Source organism: Mus musculus, chromosome 4, assembly GCF_000001635.26.
Source record: "Mus musculus strain C57BL/6J chromosome 4, GRCm38.p6 C57BL/6J".
Classification (NCBI taxonomy): domain Eukaryota; kingdom Metazoa; phylum Chordata; class Mammalia; order Rodentia; family Muridae; genus Mus; species Mus musculus.
In genome coordinates, this window is record NC_000070.6 from 6,438,703 (window position 1) to 6,455,095 (window position 16,393).

The 16,393-nt window shown below is 44.3% G+C and overlaps 1 protein-coding gene across 8 annotated transcripts in view; it reads right to left on the reverse strand.

The window, feature by feature from the left end:
- Positions 1 to 16,138, reverse strand: part of Nsmaf (neutral sphingomyelinase (N-SMase) activation associated factor) — a 58,634-nt gene extending 42,496 nt beyond the window's left edge. For 6 of the 8 annotated variants that reach the window (XR_390314.4, XM_006537662.4, XM_006537663.3 and 3 more), the window contains exons 1-3: positions 15,283 to 16,138; positions 14,785 to 14,871; positions 2,198 to 2,287 (exon numbers count right to left, since the gene is read on the reverse strand). Coding sequence is in view for 7 of the 8 variants with exons in the window: in XM_006537662.4 (XP_006537725.1) it covers positions 2,198 to 2,287; positions 14,785 to 14,871; positions 15,283 to 15,341 (236 nt within the window). In the remaining variant the exon portion in view is untranslated. The remainder of the gene's footprint in view (positions 1 to 2,197; positions 2,288 to 14,784; positions 14,872 to 15,282) is intronic. The other 2 variants (XM_006537664.3, NM_010945.2) reach the window with 2 other exon arrangements.
- Positions 16,139 to 16,393: the final 255 nt, after the last annotated feature.

Here is a 16,393-nt window from a genome sequence, read left to right on the forward strand (position 1 = left end):
TGGAACTTCCTGGTTACCTTCACTACTCAATACACCACTGAACGGATGAACAGGGCTAACAAACAGGGGCCACAGTTCAGCTTACAACTCTGCTTTCTCAAAGAGTTTTGAAATTTTACATTTTTCATGTTATTACGTCCATTTGCTTTTAATATGTGAACATACCCAAGAGTAAAACTTTTTAATAGTATAAAATTTCTAAGTATATGCAAATAAAATAGAAAAAGCCCACCCATATACTAATCATGGGATTTTAGCATTTGTCAATATGTGGTTATGTTTGCTTCTTGTATGAACCTCTCCTTAGCCCTGCTGGTCTACATACAGCCTATAACCAGAGACACTTCCATATAAGTCTTTAAAGAAGCACCTCTTCCTTCCTTTCTTCTTTCCTTCTTTTCTTTTCTCTTTCCTTTTCTTTCCTTTTCTCTTTCCTTTTCTCTTCTCTTCTTTGTTTTATAACATAACATTTTTATTCATTTTTTAGGAATTCCACATCGCGAACCCTAAGCATACTCATTTCCCAGTCCCCCCAGGGCTGCCCACCACCACTACACAATGATCTCCTCTTCCCTCAAAAAAGGAGGAAAATACCCAAATAAATCCAATTTCTGTTGCCCATATCCTACTGGAGAATGGTCAAGACTCTGGTGGCCAGACACTTAGAGAAAACTGAGTCCTTGCCTGCCAGTACCACTGTTAGAAGCCATCAACTGTGGCGAGCTATACCTCAGTACCTCAGCACGATTTTAAGAGTTCTCTTCAGTTCTTCCATGGCTTTCTGTCTGGACTGTTACGGTTGCTTGGTTGGTTGGTTGGTTGGTTGGTTGGTTGGTTGGTTGGTTGTTTGGTTGGTTGTTTGGTTGGTTGGTTGGTTGGTTGTTTGGTTGGTTGGTTGGTTGGTTGGTTGTTTGGTTGGTTGGTTGGTTGGTTTTTTGTTTGTTTAGACTAGGTTTCTCTCCCTGGGTGTTCTGGAACTAACTCTGTAGAGCAGGCTGGCGCTGAACTTACCGAGATCTGCCTGCCTCTGCCTGGGGTTAAAGGTGTACACCACCACTCCTAGCTTACTTTTTACATTTGTTAGTCTAAAATAATTTCCCCACACCATGATCTTCATTGTGCTTTTTGCAATACTAGGACAGAACCCAGATTCTCTGGAAAATTCTAGACAAGGGCCCTCCCACTGTAGCAGTAACCTCACGTCCCAGCCCCATAAATGTTGCTTACTACATCTGTGTGATATTCCTCTGCTGTGTCCTTCTTTACAGTGTCTATGAGATAGGTCAGATTCTGTTCCCTACTCAGGCAATGCCTCAAGGCACGGACACACAGTGTCTACAGCAGACACAAGGGACTTGAGATGAGATTAATCTTAACGTGCCCCCTACAAAAGCTCTCTGTAACCTCTCCCCTAATGGTTTCAGCAGCCCTTGGAGATTATGATCCACCAAAATTATGGTACAGTCTCTATGAAGAGCCAGACAAAGGTATCTTTATAGATCGTACAGACACAGGTGATCAAACATGGGCCATACAGAAACAAATGGCAGTGGCTGTTCCAAAACAACCAATAAAATTGGAAGGTCACTCATGGGTCCAAAGACTCCGTGGTCTGCTGGCCCCGCAGACAGACCCATGGCTTCATCAGGGGTTTAAAGGGTGTCACTCCATTATATCCACTAGCTAGAATATTCCAGATAAGAATACGTTCATATTAATCAGCAATGTAATGACACTGAAGTACAATTTGTACAAGGAAAACAAGAATTCAAAGACAAAAACAGGCTTTGATGCACAGCTTTCAAAAAATGAATCAAAGCGCTGGATCGGTCTTTACAGGAGCAATTCAAAGTCATGGAGAAAGCAGACTTGCCTGCAGTTCACACTATTATTATTATTACTTCACTCTGAAGAGGGTGACATTTCTCACTGCTCCATGGTTTATGAGCAGTACTTGACTGTAACCCAGTGACTGAGAGCAGGGGGCACCGCGTGACAAGGAGACACAGGAACAGAGTGATGTGCTAGCCCACGGGCCTGCTCAGCAGCTTCATGGGAGCCAGAACCATTGTTAGCTGTGTCCCCATCTCACTGCCTAACTACAAGCAGAGAAGAGCGGCCGCTATGCAGCCCTGTGTTTAGTGTAAAGACGTCAGGCCTCAGAGTCCTGTGACCAGAGCTATCTGAGCTCACTCACCTTTCTTCCTGGCTGCCCTGGTGCTGGACATGGAACGCTGTGTGCTGCTCAAAGTAGTACTCCTCCAAGTTGAGAAGCAGTAAGGAAAACCTAAGCATGGAAGAGGAAGACAGCTTGTGTGGCATCTAGTTTACAGAAAGCGTTAAAGGCTTTACACATAAAATGCCTGCTCCCAAATCCCCAGGCAGCACTCCCTCCTGAAGCCCACGCTCCTCTCGCCCTTGCCCCAGACGGAGTCCTTCTCAAGTTAACTGCGCTCTCCTTAAACAAGTCCCCAACTGCGTCCCCCAAGCTCTCTCTCCCACTCCCAGGAAAATTTCATGTCAGTGTCCCCTGACGCCACAAGCCAAGCTACCCTGCCATACCCCAACACCATGTCCCACACAGACTTCAGTTTCTGTGACTCCTGAGAACCAATGAGCTCTACGAGACAGGCGTGAAGATGGTTATAACCAACCTGATGCTTTAGATACCACACATGTTTAATAAGCAAGACAAATCTACTGAGTTGAATAGTTCCTTGAGTTTTAAGGGCTTTGAACTTTAAAAGGAAGACAGGACAGAGACGTAAAGTGGGCAGGCAGTTCCTGGTCCAGCCTGATGACCTGCCCACTGACCTCCACACTCCTACCATGGCACATACCCATGCATACACAACTAAAAAAATAATCATTTAGTTGAACTGCTACAGAAATAAGTATAAAACCAAAAAATGAATAGAAGCGTGTCACTGGCTGCAGAGTATGGGCAGGGAACACTGGCAGCACCTAGAGTCCCCAGAAAGCTTTCAGGCAGGGTCAGACTTTAGATGGACCTAGACGCTCTGCTATCCCGGAGGGAGATATCTAGATTACATGTGAACCACACAGAATATTGTTTACTTTGCCTCTTCCTGGAACAATGCTAAGGCGTGAATAAAATATTTTAAAATGATAAAACCCAAAGACATCAGCAAACTAGAGAAAGATTTAAGCCAGGAAGAGATGTGAGCCAATCTGCAGGAGGCAGAAAGCAGATGGGAGAATTAGCCGCACAGAAATCATTGTTTCCGGAGATGGAATCACTTATCAGAAAGCCAATGACAGAGCAGGACTTCCCCAAACGCGGACCCTGCAGGGTCACTGTGCAGAAGTCACTCCCACACAGGCGGCTTCTGATATGAAAACACAAGCCTCAAACAGGCATAAACATACAAACTGAAGTACCAGAGACAATGCAGGGTCAGAAGGAAAGGTCACAGACAAAAGGGGCAGAGTGATAACCAAACTCATAATGTCCTGCACTCAAAAACACCCTGCCCCAAAGGACTGACTCACAAGATTAAAATTAATGAATATGCTCACAGTCAGCTAATGGATGGATCACAGGGCTCCCAATGGAGGAGCTAGAGAAAGTACCCAAGGAGCTAAAGGGATCTGCAATCCTATAGGTGAAACAACATTATGAACTAACCAGTACCCCGGAGCTCTTGACTCTAGCTGCATATGTATCAAAAGATGGCCTAGTCGGCCATCACTGGAAAGAGAGGCCCATTGGACACGCAAACTTTATATGCCCCAGTACAGGGGAACGCCAGGGCCAAAAAGGGGGAGTGGGTGGGTAGGGGAGTGGGGGTGGGTGGCTATGGGGGACTTTTGGTATAGCATTGGAAATGTAAATGAGCTAAATACCTAATAAAAAATGGAAAAGAAAAAAAATTAATGAATACAGGAACCAGTTTTACCATCTAAGTTTTATTGACCTGTCCTCCAGTTTAAAATTTCTAAACAAAAATTAGTCATAAATTCGAATTAGTCTCCAGTTTATTTATTTATTTTTTTAATTAGTCATAAGCTAAACTTGCCAGCGCATGGCCTGAAATGTTCCCCAGTCCATCTGAATTCAGTAGTCACCAGATCGAGGAGTGCGGAGGCATTCCTTTGATGTGTCAGGTAAGGTCCAGGAAGGCACCAGTCAGGAACTTACTCACTACCTGCTGTCTACTTTGGGCACTACTGACCGCCTGCCCACTCCTAGTTCCAGCTGCACCCAGTGGCTGCTGTGCACTCCTCCCCTGCTGCCCTGCCCCCATAGCTTCCACAGAAAGGGGAAACAAAGGGTCGTCAACAAGGCACACCCATTGAAGACTTGCATCTTACGGCCAGCAAATACAGAGCACCTTCCCAAACAAGTGTTCTTCCACATAGTAATTAAGATATATGTATAGCTACTTCTTAGCACCATATCTATCAGAAATTAATAGTACCTTCTTTTGTTTATCAATACATTTGACAAGAAATGCAAACCTACAGAGAAGGGCTCTGACCAAATCTTAGCCAGGAACATTAACAGTGTAAGCAGCTGTTTAGCTTGTTTTCACTCAAGTGTTTACTGGTATGTTTTAAATATTTTCTATGTAAAAAGCATTTCAATTAACTTTCAACAATAATTTCCAAACAATATTCTATGGGGTAAAAAACCTAATGCTTGAGAAATCTTAAAGTCACTGTTATGCAGTTTCATAATTTTGTGCTCCCATGCACTAGTATTACAGCAAAGCATGAATTACTTCTTTAGAAGACTTGTGTGACCCACTTTTATAGAGCATGGTCATTTTCTAGATACATTCGCTCATTTAGGAAGTTATCATATTAACCACGTTGTTCTAGCTTCACGTCACCTGACGCTTAAAGCATTCTAATATGCTTAACACCTGACCTGGCTCCACTGGGGCCAGCCAGAAGGATAACCCTACATGCTCAGAGACTCAGTTATTCCCAATCATGCCGATAGTAGGTCTACAGTAGGCCACTCCCAACTCTCCTGTAACAAGGGCAGGCACACAAGGGAAAAGCTCAACAAATTTATTTAATCAAAGTTTTGCATGACAGGAGGGCCTTCCAAAGACCCAGGGGAACTGCCTTCCTTTTAGGCTTAAGTCCCTGAGACACAAACAAAGTAGCCAGCTGTGCAGAAACTTGAAGCACAGAGGGGCTGTGTGGGCAGGGATCCCAACAGCAGATCTGTTCAGAGTCCTCCACCTCCAGGGTGTGCTCAGGACCCCTCACAGCGAAGGTGTTCATGAGAGGAACAGAAATTGACCTTTCTAGTTTCTGTGGCTGCTTAATGGAGACGGCCTTAGTTCTATGACACAGTATGTGGAAGTCGAGTTCTGGATTCATGACTCACTTTAGAAGGGTGTAGAGGCAAGAGGTCAGACTTTCCGAAGCCTTCTCAGCTCTTTAGTTCAAAGTACTCAGCATGCTAAGAGCAGGCTCTGCAGTACTCTCTTCAGACTCTAACCAGTCGCTTAGATTCCATCTAACTGTATGCACGTCCGTCTCCCCATCTTTATTCTCTGCCCAAGTGAAGATGACTGGTATTTACTACCTGTCTTACCTGCCAATCAGAAGACTAGCGCACCAGGGTGGGACTTCACTGGTAATTCACAGTGGTAAATGGTGACAACTTCCTCCTTCCTTCTCCATGGTCTGCGAACCATCTGTCTATCTAGAACTGCCAGCAGCTAGTGCATGCTTGCTTTTGCAGTGACTCTCAAAGTCCCTACATCACTAGACAACGGCAATTCTACTTGGAAGCTCCCTGCATTTTTATGTCGGCAGATACCTGCGTCCTCTGCATCTTACAAAATGAAATTCTCTTTTAGAGCAAGGTCCCTGCCATGAGAAGACTACAAAGGAAGAGACCTTTTCTTTGTCCTAAATCCACGTGGTCCTGCCGAGGAGCTATATGCAACCTCATTTCAAACACAACTTTAAAAAATTGGTTTTGTCTTTTTTTTTTTAACCTACAGCCTTTTTCAAAGCCTCCTTTCAGGGAAGGCTCCAACTTTCTTGAAGCCAGTTATAACTTCTAGACTCAGATCTGGAAAACAGCTGGGGGGAGGGGCGGGTGGCACTAGTATATAGCCATTCTGTATAATGTTTGGTTGTCTTCCTTTCTGCAGCTCTTCAGGAAAGGGAACTTGGACTAGAAATTCTGAATTATATTTTTGATGATGTACACAGTTCTTGAATGAAAAGGTTTTCCAGAACGTGTATGTTTGTGTGTGTATGTGTGTGTGTGTATACACACACACATACATACATATATATGTATGGTGGGGGTTTTTGTGGTTGTCTTTTTTTTTTTTTTTTTCCTTACTTGAAACTTTCAATTCTGCTTCCTTAAAAAAAATCTAGGTTTCAGGTAAGGCTGCAGCCTCGGTCCCTTGGCTCAAACGGGTTACCCTGGACAACTGCAGCTTCTGAAGATTTCCACTGCTCTTTGCTTCACTGGTTTCTCTTTAATGTTCAGAATTCAGCAAACTGGCCAAGTTCTCTGCATTGGGGTAAATGTAAAGTGTCAGAAGGGAAGTGAGGGGCTGTCATTAGCGCCACCAAGCTTCTCCACACTTGTCACTGTTACCACTTCCTGTTTCCTGGTCTACCCCAGGTACACATCTGGCACTGTTTCACATCCTGTTTCCTGGTCTACCCCAGGTACACATCTGTCCGTTTCCAGTCCACTGACAGGGCCTGCAGTGATGATTACAAGTACCTTATCTCTGTTTCTCTTTCCCAAAGCTCCTCAAGGGGGGTCCCGCCCACTGTGGTCCTGAATTCAAGACTCGGGAATGTTGCATCTTCTCAGTAGGAGAACCCACTGCCTCCCCTGGCAGGTTGATACCTTCACACAAGTCTGCAGCTTTTCAGCATTGGATTGTACTCTCAACCTCCCATCGCCTCAAGCTTCAGTGGCCCCAAGACACCCATTACCCCTTGTTCCACTTGGCCTCTCGTTGCTGTGATAAACACCATGACAGAAAACAACCTAGGGAGAAAAGACTTTATGTATGCTTACAGGTTATAGGTCTCATTTAGAGACATGGTTCTCAACCTGTGGGTCACAAACAACCTTTTCACAAAGGTCACCTAAGACCATCAGAAGGCACACATTGACATTATGACTCATAACTGTAGCAAAATTGCAGCTATGAAGTAGCAACAAAAAAATAAGTTTCGGTTGGCTGTCACCACAACATGAGGACCTGTATTAAAGGGCCACAGCATTAGGGAGGTTGAGAACCACTGATCTGGAGAAACCTGAAGGCAGGAACTCAGGATACCTCCCAGAGGAACGCCGTTTCCAGGTTCATGTAAAACTACCTTTCTTGTACAAGGGAATGCCAGGGACAAGAAGTAGGAGTGGGTGGGTAGGGGAGCAAGGTGGGGGGAGGTTATAGGGAACTTTCGGGATAACATTTGAAATGTAAATAAAGAAAATATCTAATAAAAAAAAAACCAACCTACCTTTCTTGAACAACCCAGAACCACCTGTTCAGGGTGCCACTGCCCATATTGGGCAGGCGCTCCCCCATCAATTAGCAATCAAGAAAGTGCCCCACAGACAGCTCACAGGCCAATCTGATGGAGGCAGTTCCTCAACTGAGGCTCCCTCTCCCCAGGTGTCTCTAATTAGTGTCAAGTTATCCATATGCTACAAATTTGCATAGAAATGTCTGAGTGATTAAAGTGATTAAAGAGTGTTTCTAGTCCTGGTATTCATTGGCTCATATAAATGACTGGTTCCTCTTCCTCCACAAAAGCTGTGGGCTCCTAGCAAAACCAATGTCACTACTTCTGCTGACTTTTGTAGTCCTTCCCCTCCACAGCAAGTCTACTGCTCCATTACTTAGCCCGACTCTTAAGAAATTACACTGTCTTCTCAACGGAGTGAGAAAATTACATCCTGACCCAGATCAGCTAACAAAACCCTTCCGCCAACACAACCCATAAAGCCTGATGCTTCTAATTTCAAGTCTCCACAAGCTATGAGGATAAAGGGAGAAACACTGCCAATGCTCTTAAAAGTCTTTGGGCTTCCTTACTCATCCAGGCCATTGGCCAGTGTGCAGGGTGATAAAGCTGTGTGGGGGAGTGCTTACCCAGCACCTTCGGGGCCCTGCAGACAATCTGCAGTACACACACAAAACCATAGCCCGGGGAGTGTTGGGGACCTGACAGATGTAAAGAAGTGGTTGGAAAGAACAAGCAAACAACAGAAAGCCTGGACACCTGACTGACAGAACCACGAGCTTCTGCCACCCTCGGGTGCTCACAATCACGATCATCTAGAAATCAGAGTACAGCTGGAGTCTGATGTGGACCTGGCCTGCAAGCGCCAGGCTTGCTCATTCTGCTACCTGCAGGACACAGAGAGGCTACGATTCCGCTGCTACATAAACTAGGCTTCTATCACTGCAGACTGAAGTTCAGAGACCATAACAGTAAGTACTGGCCTACAGTTCAGATACTTTGTGCTTAAAACAGAATCAGTAAGTCACAGTGGGACAAAGGCTGAACTTGGGCCCAAGACCTCGGTGCTAGTGCCAGCTCCTGCTCAATCACGGTGTGTTAGTTTTCTCTTTGTAGCTCAGAGTGCATAGGTTTTACTATCTCCTGGTAGGGAGGCATCGGCTGCAGTTAGCATCAATGTCCCTGCACATTTCCTTCCTTCCTCTTTCAACCCACAATGGACATTCACATTGTGGGTTTGCCTTGTTCTCTGTCGACCTTCTCTGGAAATGTCCACAGGTGCTTCCCAATGCCATCCAGGTGACACAACCAACCATCACACATGGCTAAGCTCAGTGACCTTGTCAAACATTTACTTAATTACTTAAGTTCAACTCCAAAACGCAGTGGAGATACTGAATAGGTGAGCTTATTTAGAAAACAGACCAAGTAAACCTGAGTCTAAGGAAATCAGCAGGGCTGGATAAATGGCAGCAAACACCACAGAGAGGAGGCCTCCAACGCTTCCAGAGAAGACAGTCTACTTATAAATAGTTCCATAGCAGCAGTGCTGCTCTGTTACACATGAAAAAGTGGTAGCCTGCAAAGCTGCCCAGAATCCAGCTCTGTCTTTGTGTTTAAGATCATTAGAAGAATGAAGACTGAAGTGTGGACACTATGCCCCTCCTTAGAATTGGGAACAAAACACCCATGGAAGGAGTTACAAAGACAAAGTTTGGAGCTGAGATGAAAGGATGGACCATGTAGAGACTGCAATATCCAGGGATCCACCCCATAATCAGCTTCCAAACGCTGACACCATTGCATACACTAGCAAGATTTTATTGAAAGGACCCAGATGTAGCTGTCTCTTGTGAGACTATGCCGGGGCCTAGCAAACACAGAAGTGGATGCTCACAGTCAGCTAATGGATGGATCACAGGGCTCCCAATGGAGGAGCTAGAGAAAGTACCCAAGGAGCTAAAGGGATCTGCAACCCTATAGGTGGAACAACATTATGAACTAACCAGTACCCCGGAGCTCTTGACTCTAGCTGCATATGTATCAAAAGATGGCCTAGTCGGCCATCACTGGAAAGAGAGGCCCATTGGACACGCAAACTTTATATGCCCCAGTACAGGGGAACGCCAGGGCCAAAAAGGGGGAGTGGGTGGGTAGGGGAGTGGGGGTGGGTGGCTATGGGGGACTTTTGGTATAGCATTGGAAATGTAAATGAGCTAAATACCTAATAAAAAATGGAAAAAAAAAAGATCATTAGTTCTGGTTGTCCACAGGCGTAAACCTTACTCGCCCCGCAGTGATGCCAGGGAATATGTTCATGCTTACCAACTACAAACGGGGTACCTCGAGTCCTGCCAGATCTTATAGATTTAGCCAGTCCCCCCTCAGGCCAGTGAGGGTAAGGCATGGCAAAGCCTGGTCATGCTGCAGGGTTCAAGTTTCTCCCTATCTTAAGTGGCAAAGTTGAGTAGCGCAGTGCTGTTGAGAGGAGAGCAGGGCACACCAGTGACTGACCATTTCTCTAATAGTATTATCATGACCTACATTGCTTCTCCAGCGAGTCCTCAGCTATCCTCTGGCCATCTGCCTTTGTCTAGAAATGTTAAATGATAAATGCCAGCAAGACTATTTTCAAAGCAAGGGCAAAATAAGGATATGTGTAGGCACGCAGAAACTATGGCCGCTTCCTATCATCAGACCCTGCTCGGAGGAACATTTATAGGATATTATTACTAAGGCAGAAAATTTTCATTAGGAAGACATGACATGCAAGAAAGAAAACCCATCAAAGACTGTAGCAAGTATGCCCATAAAACTATGCAATTATTAATCAGGCAATCCTAATGTACAGATTTAACAACTACAGCGGACTATAATTTATCACGGGGCAACAGGAGGAGCTGTTCCAGGGCCTGTGCACTGACTGAGAGGAAGCTAGGGAGAATGGCTAGCTTCAGGTAGTAAATTACATACTAAATGTCAACGAATAAGCACCAAAGCAAAGAAAAAGTTAGAATATAGAACCCCATACTTGGCGGGAAAATAGAAAGAAGACATAGGGATTTCACTTAATCCAAAGGAAAAGGGACTGGGGGCATACAGTCAAAGAATACAGAAGAAATAACTCTGTCATAATAATAAATAAACTTTGTCTAACACAAAGACTCAAACTGACCTGCCAACAAGGCCAACAACAAGGGGCTGGCAAACAGCTCAGTATTTGCTTCCATGCCTGATACCCTGTTTGATCTCTTGGGTCCACATGGTACAAGCAGAAAACTGACTCCTGCAACTGACCTCCACTCACACATGCACACATACACACACATGCACACATGCATATATGCACACATGCATATATGCACAATATGAATGAAAAAAATGTAATGGCTTTAAGTTTAAAATTTAGATAATTCATTATTCACAAGAAACATATACAAAACAAGGTTACAGAAATAATTTTTTTTTGAAATCAGGTTTGTTTTTATATGAACAGAAGTAGACCATCTAGAAATATTTCAGTTTATTTAAATTGTTAAGTAGAGTATGAAACCGAATTTGTAGCTAGTACCAGAGAATGGACTGAACTGTTGATGTTTAATGAGAACAGCTCCTACACAGGATCCCAAGAGACTTACAGAAAGGGGACAAAGCCCTAATAGTAAGCAAATAAAACTCAGGTTTCAAACACATTATACAAAAATTGATTTATACTCCATTTCCCTTTGGGTGTTTTTTTGTTTTGTTTTGTTTTGTTTTTTGTTTTTTTTTGTTTTTTGATATTCAAAAAGTGCAGATTTAACAAAGGTAGCCTTATCCTTTCTCTGTACAATGCCGATTATAATTATGCAAACAACAAAACTGTCAGTCTCTTAGCCAAAATCCCAGTGTGTATCTCCAAACCTTAAGTCACTGAATTAAGGGTTAAAATAAGTTTAAAGAGGTGGCTACCACATTCCAGATAGAAGGAAACAACACAAACAGCAAAGATAACAACAGGAGGTTTAACCTACAACTTGAAAAGCTTACACATCGCATTTTCCATAGTGGAAAATCAGGGGTTATTTGGCAATGCTGCTTTTTACTAGTAAACAATGATAAAGTCAAGTGAGGGAAGACAGAAATAATTAAGAGTGGAAAATTTTGTATAACAAAAATCACCTAAAACTCCCAGTATAGCTAAATTAATATCAGACCAAAAATATTACTAGAAACAGTGAGGTTGTTATATGTTCCTAAAAGATACACTTAGGAAAAAGATAACAATTCAAAGCTTCTCATAAAATATAAATTAAGCTGGGCAGTGGTGGCGCATGCCTTTAATACCAGCACTTGGGAGGCAGAGACAGGTAGATTTCTGAATTCGAGGCCAACTTGGTCTACAGAGTGAGTTCCAGGACAGCTTAAAACCTATATATATAGTAAGTAACGGGGCTGGCTAGAATATTGCCTACCATCTGAAAGTCACTGTGCTCAATCCTCAGCACTAGGGGAAAAAAGAAACAAAATGAAACGCTAATTTTCAAAATCTTTTGAGTTAAAATGCTAGGCAATTTCTAAAAATCTGGTGATAAAAATTGAGACTGCAGTGGTATTTAGAAGAAACCAGGCCAAAGATATAACTCAGACTTCAAGTGTTTATCTACCATGCATGGCCCTGAGTTCCATCCCCAGTGTATCAAGAACAGCAAAAAAGGAAAATATTGTACAGTGGTTAATACAGTCTTAGGTATGATGCATGCTCGTAATCACAGCTCTTGGGAAGTATGGGCTCATAAAAAAAAAAAAAGGAAGGAAGAATGAGGGTGGGGGAGGGATGGAGGGAAGAAACTATAATTAAGTACTGAATCCTTAATGCCTTTTGCTATTTCTACCACACTTAAAAGACAGAGATAATGCAAATCATACAGCAAAAAAAGCCTCAAATTCTATTTATGAGTAGATTCTTGTTTGGGAATAAGTTAATTTGAGATAATAATGGAATAAGGAAATGGACTACTAAGCATTTTTGATGAAGCCAATGTAAATTCTAAGTTAGTCAAATATTTGCAATATTTATTTTCTCACTCAAAGATTTATATGTTTAAAAAAATGAGCCAATTTCTTTAAAGGCACAATTTTGTGATCCAAAAGCACTCCTGATTAACTGAGCCCTGATTCTGCTATCTATATCTGTTTCTAATGCCTAGCATAACCTACAACGGAGAATAAAAAACTAGAATGTTCCATATTAGAAATGGAAAGTTACACAGGAGAATAACAAATCACTTCGTATTCTAAAAACGTATTATAAATAAATGCAAACTAAATTGATAAGCAAATATGCTGAGTAAAAGAAATTTAATATCAGCATAACTAAGGAACTGCACATCCATGGACTATTTAGAGCAAAGTGGAAGTTTGTGAAATGACTGTGACATACAGGCATAACAGAAACTTCATAATCAATAATGCTTGAGCTAAAACAACGGCTTACAAACCAACAGAATACATCTCTCCTCTTTTCTCTCTCTCTCTCCCCTCTCTCTCTCTCCTCTTCTCTCTCTCCTCTCTCCTCTCTCCTCTCTCTCTCTCTGAAGGCTCGGGGCATCTCAGCCATCTAAACCTCTACATCACCTAAGATGAGAAGAGTTGGGACAACAAAACTTAAACAGAAATATTCCTAAGTGGAGATATCTTCAGTGGTAGTTTGTAGAGCATCCTCATTTGCTTACCCACAGAGCATTTCTGCCATGCCCAAGTATTTCAGAGAATATATTGGAATTGTCTCTTGACTTTTCATTTGCCTTCATTGGCATCTAATCGTGGCCTTTTGAAATAACCAGTAAAGTCAATATGTCTCCTGACATAATTGTAGGGATACAAGAATATTTTATTGAACTATTTCCTTTCTAGTCCTAAAACTTAAGCTTCCCGCCCCCATAAACGTCATCAAACAGCACCAGTGCACGGTTATTTGAAATCTAAGTCAGAGTGCAAGGTTGTATTGTTTAGCAAATAACAGTACAGGATGTCCAGATGGAAGTGGAATTTTAGATAAACAATATATTTAGTCTGTACTGTGGTTTTAGTATAAATATGTCCCCAAATCTACATGTGACATTTGCTAAAAAATTATCTAGAATTAATATTTAACCGAGTCTCATATCGTACCTAACAATTCCAGCCGGTTTCTTTCTCCGGCCCTCTTAAATGCCATATACAATACCAGCGCTGTTCATCTCTATCTCACTAAACATCTGGAATATACCGACTTTTCTCCAGTCTTCTGTCATCACTGCGGCAGAATCTCCCAGGCAGGAGCTTCTACTTATGTGGAAAATGTACCGTATTCTAACTGCAGCTGAATCAGCAGTCAGAGACACAAGCTAACTTCAGTTTCTCTTTCTCTGGGTTCAGTGTTTGGTAGCTGTAGAAATCTAAACCCTCTGTGAGTACACCCAGCAGAGAGGCCCCTGGTTATCTCTGAAGCTAGCCTCAAGCTCTGGGAAAGAACTGTTCTCTGAGATAGCGAAACCCTGAGATAGCTGAAACCCGACACCTTTATAAACACGTTGCCCATTTGAAGCCAATGTTGCCAAAAGATAAGCCAAGAAACGCGTGGGCAGAAATGGTAGATCTGGGTCTCTGTAAGGTTGGTTTTCCAAAGTTAACTTTTAAAAGTTCCCCTTTTTAAAAATGGATTCTATGATTTATAAAGAATCTGCTTGGTTTACGTTCAAAATAAAAATTTGGGGTGATCAGGAAGTAGAAATCAGCTGCTGGTGCTGAGTGTAGGGAAGAGTTGATGCTGGCAGCTGATAAATGTTTGGGCTGGGAGCACTCCTACCTTGGAGTACTGTGAACATATGTACATAATATGTAAACAAACCAGCATTTGCTGGAAATAACCGGGGCAGCGAGTTCCTCTAACATTACAGAGCAGCGTAAGACGATTAAAATAAGTCAGAATCTACGACAAAACACCCCCTGTCCGATTTCGCTGTTTATCACAGGATTGTTACAAATGACTAAGTCCTAGAAACATGACAGGCCACGCGTTTAAAACATTTCAAATGTTAATCTGAATGCTCTTCAATGTAACACAGAGCACCAACAAGTCTTAACAAGTCGTCGGGTGCCAGACAAAGAAATTCCATTTAAATTCCGGAGGTGGAAAGGTAATTTCAGCGCGGACCACCCTGCCAGCCCACTACATCTTAGAGAGAGATGCGGGGCTTGGGGAAGAGGGCGGGTTGAGCAATAGCTACAGGTGAAGCCTCCGCAGAGCACCCAGAATAAAAGCTGCACCTGCATTTCCTGGCATAGCCTGCTTCGCTGGATCCACTCAGCAACAACGTGACCGTCGGATCCCGGCTCCCACAGACAAACCCGCATCTCAAAACAAACAAACAAAAATGTAGCCCGCGTTCCCGCTGGAACCACAGCTGGGTCACAAAACCAACCGCCCTGGGAGGGACCCACGGGGCGGAAGTGCGCTTTCCTGTGCGGGGACGGGATCTGAGGGAGGCCGGAGCTCTACCCACGTCCTCCCTGGGCCGCGGCTGACCGCGGCCGCCCCGCCGCACGCGCTTCCCCAACAGCCTCCCATGCAGGGCGCGGAGGGTCGGTGGGGAGACGCCGGCGTGGGACGGCGGGCGGGCGGGCGCGGGGACCGCCCTGCCTTCGCGTCCCCAGGCGCCCCCGCCAGCCGGGCCCACCCGCGCGCGGCTCTGCGGCCCCGGAGGCGGCCGCGGCCTGCAGGAGAGTCCCCGGCTGCCGCCCGGCCCGGCCTCCCGCCCCGCGCACCTCTCCTTGGAGTAGAGCTGCAGCTGCTGCTCGCGCTGCCTCTTCCGGGTGAACGCCATGGAGGCCCAGGGCTCGCAGGCCGCCGACTGTCCCGAGCAGTCCCGAGCGGCCGCACCGGGCGGGCAGGCGGGCGGGCGGCCGGGAGCCCCACGCTGCGCCCCAGGGCCCGCGGCGTCCGGACGGCGCTCACCGCAGCATCCTCGCGTGGGGACTCGGGCGACGCCGTGACTCAGGCCCGGAGGAGGGGCGCGCAGTGACCTGAGGCCGCGGGAGCCGCGTCCTACACTGCCCCGACTAACCTCTGCAGCGCTGCTGCGGCGAGGATACCTCCCACGTGAGCCTGAGACCTGCCCGGGAGCCCCCCAGTTCGTTGGCGGCGGGGATTTGAAATAACAAGGTTTTTGGATGTTTAGTCCCAAATTTCAGTCTTTGAAATAAATAATCGATGGGATTTTATTTTATTTTTTTCGCCCGTGTATGGTGTAGCGGTTCTTAGTAATATTCATATTTAGGTTGCAACTATTATCACAGTGATGGGATATTTTTACTATCTCAAAAAGAAACCTTTACCTTTTAGCAATCACTACTCCTAGGTGCATCTCCACAAACCTTTGCCCTAGAAAACAGTACTTAACTTTCTGTCTCTGTGAATTTGCCTAGCCTGGACATCTAGAATAAAAACATCCATACAATATGTGGTCTTTGTGTCTGATTTCTTTCATTTAGCACAATGCTTCCAAGGTTCGTCTGAGGTATAGCACAAGTCAACATTCTATTCCTTTTTATCACGGAAGTGTATTCCATTGTATCACACACTGCATTCCTGTTAATATATTCAACAGTTGCCAGGCACAGCAGTGTTCCCACCTTTTGGCTATAAGCATTCACGTACCCGTTTATGTGTGTAAATGCTTTCATTTCTGTTGAGTGAAGTCGAAATCAAAGGGTGGAGTTTCTAGACTGTTTTAATAAGTCCATCTGTGAACTCTGAAAGTCTGCTACTGTGCTTTCAAAGTATCCATTTAACTCCCACTAGCAGTAAAGAAAGGTTCTTACCTTCAACAATACTTACCTTTTATATTCTGTCCTGCCAACTATGACTCGTATTTCA